At 35.4% G+C, this 8,559-nt stretch overlaps 1 protein-coding gene across 1 annotated transcript in view; it reads right to left on the bottom strand.

Moving 5' to 3' along the window:
- LOC107710400 (mothers against decapentaplegic homolog 4-like) overlaps nt 1-8,326 on the bottom strand; it is a 16,430-nt gene extending 8,104 nt beyond the window's left edge. Inside the window, exons 1-5 of the mRNA XM_016515165.1 lie at nt 8,056-8,326; nt 6,047-6,384; nt 5,159-5,333; nt 5,045-5,074; nt 3,111-3,320 (exon numbers count right to left, since the gene is read on the bottom strand). Coding sequence (XP_016370651.1) covers nt 3,111-3,320; nt 5,045-5,074; nt 5,159-5,333; nt 6,047-6,286 — 655 coding nt within the window. The 5' untranslated portion in view covers nt 6,287-6,384; nt 8,056-8,326. The remainder of the gene's footprint in view (nt 1-3,110; nt 3,321-5,044; nt 5,075-5,158; nt 5,334-6,046; nt 6,385-8,055) is intronic.
- Nucleotides 8,327-8,559: the final 233 nt, after the last annotated feature.

The following is an 8,559-nucleotide window of genomic DNA, read 5'->3' as shown; positions in this document are numbered from 1 at the left end:
CCTGACAGGATTGTTACACTGAATGACATTTTAGTGGGTCTCTTCTGTAAATCAGGGAAAAAATGTATGATATTTATTTTTTGCTCAGAAAAACAAAAACAAAATTGCAATTAAATTAAACCGAAAACTTTTGACATTTTTTGGGGAAAAACAACAACAATTTAAAGCAGTATTACACTTATTGTTTTTATGCTTAAACCCTTTTTCGTCTTTGACCCATGCACACATCAGCACACACCACAAGCGTGCATCACTGTACGAGCGATTTAATATCACGGCATCGATACGAATCATAATATATAGCGATGCACTAAAATCCTGCCAACTGAAACCATTTTGGAGAGCTAAAATCAGGTTTAATTGCATGCACACGACGTGGATGAACTACAACAGGTAAACAAGCCAGCTGTGTGAACGCTAGGACTGAATTAACAATGTAGATTTGTCATTCTGATGAAGCAAAATCTTTTAGTCTGTGCTGTTTTCTGTTGATGCATGAACAAAACTTCACTCAACATTAATTATTGCATGCCTACCATCAAATAATCGCATTAAGCTTTGTGCTTTTTTCACTTTTGATATGAAACACAAACAAGAAACAAAATAAATGTGGTTTTGTCGCTCTTTAATGTGAAATAATGAAACATTTAAAACAAATTAATGAAATGTGCAAATGTGTTGATGTAAAAATGTGCAATTTTAATTTTATATACAACTCATTTTTTATTTGAGTTAAATTTAATTTAATCAAAATATATCTGATTAATAATTGATTATTAAATAAACGTTGTTTTCGGTTTTTGGCTAAATGGATGCGTTTTATGTTTTTATATTATATTGTTACATACATAAGGTTAGGTTTAATTAAAATGTAATGAGTATGTAATTTAGTATAACACATCTACACAAAAACACTACATACTCATATTTTAATCTTAACCTAATGTATGTTTGAATAAATCTGTCGTGAACAAGTTATTACAGCCACTGTTAAATGCTTCAACAACAGTATTTCAATAACAAATTAAAATATCATTAAAAAGCTGATATAAAAACTGAAACAGCCTTGTGTGCAATTAAAAATATTATATACGACATTTTTATTGTAGTATTGAAGTAGAGTATTGATTCATTTGAATACATTTGATGAATTGAATATTAAATGAACTTAGCTAAACAAAAACTTTAATGACAGCTTTCTGTGTTTTTGATTATGGTGCATCACTAATAATAGTTGTTTTTTGATGCATAGATGCATTTGATGCATTTATGTTTTATACCTTACAACAGCTGAAGTCTATATTCGGCAGCAACGAGAAGCTCATGAGTTCGATTCCCAGGGAATGCATGAACTGATCAAATGTATGCCTTCAATGCAGTGTAAATGCACAGAAATACATTTGCATATGTGACCCTGGAGCACAAAACCAGTCATAAGGGTCAATTTTTCTAAATTGAGATTTATGCATCATCTGAAAGCTGAATAAACAAGCTCTCCATTGCTGTATGGTTTGTTAGGATGGGACAATATTTGGCCGAGATACAACTATTTGAAAATCTGGAATCTGAGGGTGCAAAAAAATCTAAATATTGAGAAAATCATTGAGTATGTAATTTAGTATAACACATCTACACAAAAACACTACATACTCATATTTTAATCTTAACCTAATGTATGTTTGAATAAATCTGTCGTGAACAAGTTATTACAGCCACTGTTAAATGCTTCAACAACAGTATTTCAATAACAAATTAAAATATCATTAAAAAGCTGATATAAAAACTGAAACAGCCTTGTGTGCAATTAAAAATATTATATACGACATTTTTATTGTAGTATTGAAGTAGAGTATTGATTCATTTGAATACATTTGATGAATTGAATATTAAATGAACTTAGCTAAACAAAAACTTTAATGACAGCTTTCTGTGTTTTTGATTATGGTGCATCACTAATAATAGTTGTTTTTTGATGCATAGATGCATTTGATGCATTTATGTTTTATACCTTACAACAGCTGAAGTCTATATTCGGTAGCAACGAGAAGCTCATGAGTTAGATTCCCAGGGAATGCATGAACTGATCAAATGTATGCCTTCAATGCAGTGTAAATGCACAGAAATACATTTGCATATGTGACCCTGGAGCACAAAACCAGTCATAAGGGTCAATTTTTCTAAATTGAGATTTATGCATCATCTGAAAGCTGAGTAAATAAGCTCTCCATTGCTGTATGGTTTGTTAGGATAGGACAATATTTGGCTGAGATACAACTATTTGAAAATCTGGAATCTGAGGGTGCAAAAAAATCTAAATATTGAGAAAATCTTCTTTAAAGTTGTTCAAATGAAGTTCTTAGCAATGCATATTACTAATCAAAAATTAAGTTTTGATATATTTACAGTAGGAAATTTACAAAATATCTTCATGGAACATGATCTTTACTTAATATCCTAATGATTTTTGGCATAAAAGAAAAATCTATAATTTTGAGCCATACAATGTATTGTTGGCTATTGCTACAAATATACCCCAGCGACTGGTTTTGTGCTGCAGGGTCACATTTGGATTTGCACATTCACATCTACAGGAAGCTGCTCAACACATCCCACTCAGTGTTTTCGCATTAGCTCGTTTCCGTGTCGTTCTGGTGTGTAAATAACGTAAAGGTACAAATGCTACAGCAGAAGCTCTACGGTGCCCAGCCCTATTAAACACCAATCAAGAATCATGATCTTTACTTAATATCCTAATGATTTTTGGCATAAAAGAAAAATCTATAATTTTGAGCCATACAATGTATTCTTGGCTATTGCTACAAATATACCTCAGCGACTGGTTTTGTGCTCCAGGGACACATTTGGATTTGCACATTCACATCTACAGGAAGCTGCTCAACACGTCCCACTCCAGTGTTTTCGCATTAGCTCGTTTCCGTGTCGTTCTGGTGTGTAAATAACGTAAAAGGTACAAACGCTACAGCAGAAGCTCTACGGTGCCCAGCCCTATTAAACACCAATCAAGAATACGACGCCTCCACAAACGAGAAAGCTTTTCAGCATGGCCTATGCGTTTGAGGATATGAGGGAGGGACTGTGACGTGTCGTACTTGCGGATCCCACCGCGATGCTGGAGAAGGCGGAGGTGGAGGCCGAGCCGCTGCCCTCTGCTGGCGGGAGCATGACGGGCGTGTTGAAGGGCTCCGGGGCCATCGGTCGAGAGGGAGGGTGTTGAATCGTCTGCATGTGTCCCTCAGTGCTGGGAAGAGACTGCTGGCCTTCATAATCATATTCATCCTTCACCATCAGACCCGACGGACCTGCAAACACGCCAAAATGAACCCGCATCTGATGCATCTGGATGCTAAAAACGGTCACTGATGGTCATTTCAGACGGGAGGCAAGTCATTACACGCTGACTGCACTTTTTTGACTCTTTAGGAGAATTCACAACAGTATGAATTTCTTTGACTCTTCGAATTGAATTTTCGTCAGTTTTCATCAACAACATTTTTTTCCACAGACAAAAACGAGACGATAACTAAAAAAAAAAAGTTTTAAATGACAGAATTTATAACAAAAATCTATTGACCTTTGCATCGAAGAATAAAAGCGAAGTTCTTATCGCACTTGAATGGACAAATACACACAAAATTATGTTGAAATGTCAGTTTTGGTGAGTATTCACGTAAACACAGTCGGTTATGTCTTAAATGAACATGAACAGTTGGGTTATTACAATATCGGATGTGTGTCCATAAATTGGATCAGTGCAAAAAAAATACATATAATATTGGGTCTTAAAGTGACAGTAGTCTAATAAACCTGCTATACTGAATACTTTCCGTACCCACTGTATATATATATATACACACACATGCATATATACACACACACACACATATATATATGTATAGTATTTATATATAGATTTTTGTGTATATACAGTGCTTAGTAAAGTTGTAATATAAGGTTTGTACCACAGCTGCCCTAAACTAACAGTATTGGTGATTACCAAAATAATTTTTTATGTTTCTGTAATGGTAAATCCTCCAGTGTGTGAAAGCTCTTAAGTCACAGTAGTGATTCTAATGCTAAAATCCATGAATTTTCAAATGTACGGTTTTATTAAATTTTTTATTCAGATGCCCAATTACAGTCAATAAATACAGTTTGTGCTTAATTTTATTAAAGAGAAAACAAATATTTTAGGAATCTGTCAAAAACAGCTTAAAACTAAAAATTTTATTGTCATTTATTAGGCAAATAACAAATTGAAACAACTAAATAGTTTTTATTCACATATAATAACCAAAAAACGTAATATTTTGCATGGCCTTTGGCCTTGATAACAGCTTGCATTTTTGCTGCACTGGTTTTATGTACTTTTCCACAGTCTCTGTTGCTGTTGTTGACTTTAATTGGGCATCTGAATTAAATAATAATAATAAAGTGCTTTACTATTTTTTCTGCCTTTCTTGTTAAACAGTCAATTAGAAAATTCATGGATAACAACAGTAATTATATTAGGGCAGCAGCGGCACAAACCTTACATTGGGTGGTGATGGTCTAATAAATTTGTTAAGCACTGTATATTTGTATGTAAATTAAAAATGGGTTTATATACATAATAGTGGGTCTTAAAGTGACAGCAGCCTAATACATCTGCTACTGTCTGTGCCCTTAAAGGGACATTTCACCCAAAAATAAAAATTCAGTCATCATTTGCTCTCCCTCATGTTGTTCCAAACCCGTATGCATGTCTTTACAGATATTTATAGATACAGTAGATGGTCCCCATTGACTCCCATAGTATGGGGAAAAAACTACTATGGAAGTCAATAGTGACCATCACCTGCTTGGTTACCAACATTCTTCAAAATATCTTTTTTAATGTTCCACACAAGAAAGAAACTCATACAGGTTTGGAACAACATGAGGGCAGGTAAATATTAATTTCTGGGTGAATTATCCCTTTTAATTTGGATTAATCTCGACAAAAAACACCCAGAAACCAATTCTTTTTCAATAGAATATCACTCACCAGAGCCTGACAGTGTGAGTCCGGATAAGTCTGGAAGAAAACACAGGATAAGTTTACTTAAATCGAGGCCATCGTGAACGAGCTTCACGCTATTAAAACAAACATCAAACGGACCTATTCCTGGAGACACGACTCTCTCGTAATGGTAAGGGTTCACGCACACGCTGTCACACTTCAGGTCAAAGGCAAACTGGCAGTACTTGACTTGTTTCAACTCGTTCTTATGAAGGTCCGGCCATCGCCATAACCGTGCATAGATGACATGTGGGAATCCTTTACGACCAGCCACCTAAATGCAGAAGAGAGTTACAGGAACACACACATATATAGACAGATACAATCTGAAGTAGTGGTCGACCGATATATCGGCCGATATTTGGCATTTCTCAAATATCGGCATCGGCCGATACGTTTTCTGTTTGGCCGATGCGTTCAAGGCGGGACTTTTATTTCTGCGCCTGCGCACACGGTGCTCATATTCTCCCTCTTGTTCGCCGTTAACAGTTCTGTCTAATACGGATAGAAGTCTGTCTAATAATCCGATAGAACTGTTAAACAAAGTAATTAAAATGTATACAAAAAGTATCATAACGATTGCTTTTATATTATTAATAGTAATAGAAAGGCAAACATTATAATACTTTCTCGTTTGCCGTCAGCATTCCGCAAATACGCATTTATATCATTTAAACAAATCTTTGAATGACAAATGAACATTTAATTTCACAAAACTTGCAGACTTAGTCGAATCCAGTTGAAGTGTGCATGTGATCTGCGTGATCGCGTGTTCTCTGCGTGACTTTCGGTCCGTGCATATTGGATGCTTTAAACCAGGGCTGTTACAAATTAATTTTTTAATCCATTTTCAAATGTCTTAAATATTAATTAAAATAAATACAATTATATCGGCCACCCTGCTTTCCAAGATATCGGCATCGGCTGTCAAAAAGCCAATATCGGTCGACCACTAATCTGAAGAGTGTGGAAGCAGTCCTGTCGCACCTGCAGCCTGCCGTCTAGCGTTCTCTGTATGGTCACACATTTGCTGGGATGAGCGCCGTTGGTGGTGATGGCGGTGATGAGCGAATCCAGCTCGTCTTTCTTCTCCTTCAGTTTCTTCACCAGACTCTCAATGGCCCGTTTGGCGAAGGTCTCGCTCTCGCCGCCCTGTCTGTGACACATCAGACTGTGCACGATGCTCAGACAGGCGTCGTTACTGGTGGGTGTGTTTGTGATGGACATCCTGCGCTGGTTATCGGCCTCAGAGAGGCTCCCGTGTGCCGCTAATAACTCGTTTCAGCAATACACTGGCGCCAGTGAAGGGTCCATCCAAACGTCCCCTGCGGAAGGATTGAGAACGTTAATGAGCGACTGATCATTCCGCATGGTTTTACAGAAAACATTTAAAATTAGTTGATAAACATAGATATATTATGGAAGCCTGTTTCCACCACGGGATAAAAGAAAAGGTAATTTCTGCTTTTTATCTCCCAATTCTGCCTTTTTTCTTGCAATTCTGAGTTTGCATCCCAGAATTGTGACTTCTTTTCTCAGAATTGTGAGATATGAACTCTCAACTGCGAGTTATAAAGTCAAATTCTGAAAAATAAAAGTCAGCTCACAATTCTGACATTTTTTTTACAAGCATATATCACGCATTTCCGACTTTATAACTCACAACTGCTAGTTTATATCATGCAATTCTGGGGGGAAAAAAGTAAGAATTGCGAGATGTAAACTCTGAATTGTGAGAATTTTTTTTTTTATAATTTGAATAAAAAAATATATATATGTAAAATACTAAATATATAAAACACATTATAGTAACATTAATATAATATAAAATGTATGTAAAATAATAAATGTATATATATGTGTATATATATATATATTCACATACATAGAAAATACAATAGTATATAAAAATACACATTACATACACTGCCGTTCAAAAGTCTGTGAAAAGAAAGAATTTTAATGTTTTTTAAAGACGTTTCTTCTGCTCATCAAGGCTGAATTTATTTGATCAAAAATACAGAAGTAAAAACAGTAAAATTGTGAAATATTATTATCATTTAAGATAATGGTTTTTTATTTTAATATACTTTAAACTGTAATTTATTTCTGTGATGCGCAGCTGTATTTTCAGCATCATTACTCCAGTCTTCAGTGTCACATGATCTTCAGAAATCATTCTAATATGCTGATTTATTATCAATGTTGGAAACATTGTTTTTGCTGCTGCTTAATTTGTTTGTTTTTTTGGAACCTGTGATACTTTTTTCAAGATTCCTTGATGAATAAATTTTTTTTAATTGAACAGCATTTACTTAAATTATATTTTAAAGTATATTAGAATAGAAACTATTATTTTAAATTGCAATAATATTTCACAATTTTACAGTTTTTTCTGTATTTCTGATCAAATAAATGCAGCCTTGATGAGCAGAAGAGACTTCTTTAAAAAGTAATAAAAATCTTACAGATCCCAAACTTTTGAACAGCAGTGTGTGTATAGATAATATAAAATAATATAGTAATATATAATGTCAGGAAATCAATTTCATATCAGGATATTGGTTTTACTAAAGCTAAATGTGCTTGTTCATCAAAGTAAACACATGCCTGGAGTTGTTTAAAGCAAATATAAGCGCCTACAATAAATCTTATTATAGAGCTGTACTTATAAAGTGAATCTGATCAATACACTGACAGCACAAACATGGTGTTTACTGAGAGTTTAATCGGATAAAGCGTCTCACACCGCAATACTCCTTCACACACTTTGCTGCGAAGTCTTATACAGGTGTAGACGTGTCGTGAACTCGTGAATGTGCTGACAGTGATGTATAAATGAGCTGAAGAGAATGTAAACAACGTGAGATCTGCGTGTTAGCATAACCTGCTACATGCTAGCACACGAGCGACGGTTAAGTTACTTCAGACCTAAACTTGAGATACAGACAAACAAAACACATTTAAATATGAAAGCGGGTATTGAAATAACATACCTGTTATGTCTCCTGTGAACGAATCTGTCCAGGTTTGACGGTTTTGATGTGAATCTTGTTAGCGGCTAGCGCGCTTAGCACTCTTCAGCCGGACTAACGCGATATCTACAACGATTTAAAGCGACAACAGATGTCAAGAGATCGTCATCTGAGCGAGAACTCTGTTAGACGTGATTTGGCGCAATATTTTATCAACAGGAGGGCAAAACCAGTCACTGCGCGCAGCGAAAATAAACATGTAGCCGCGATGGTTTCGACGCGCCGCCTCACACCCTGCTGCGCAATAATATGGCGAACTGCGCATGCGCACTGCGCCTCACTACACACCGCGCTGACTGTGTGTGCAGCTGGCATTTCTGCCAACATTTGGGACATATACTGTCATGTATAAAGACTCAATTAATTCTGTGACTGTATTATATACTACTATATATTATAGTTCTCTCCTGTGACCATTATTTCTGTTTTAAAGATGTTTTCTTTGGATTCTTTGACTACTCAAAA

This window comes from Sinocyclocheilus rhinocerous, unplaced genomic scaffold, assembly GCF_001515625.1.
Source record: "Sinocyclocheilus rhinocerous isolate Xijiao unplaced genomic scaffold, SAMN03320098_v1.1 scaffold56, whole genome shotgun sequence".
Lineage (NCBI taxonomy): Eukaryota > Metazoa > Chordata > Actinopteri > Cypriniformes > Cyprinidae > Sinocyclocheilus > Sinocyclocheilus rhinocerous.
This window is presented reverse-complemented; position numbering and strand designations above follow the sequence as displayed.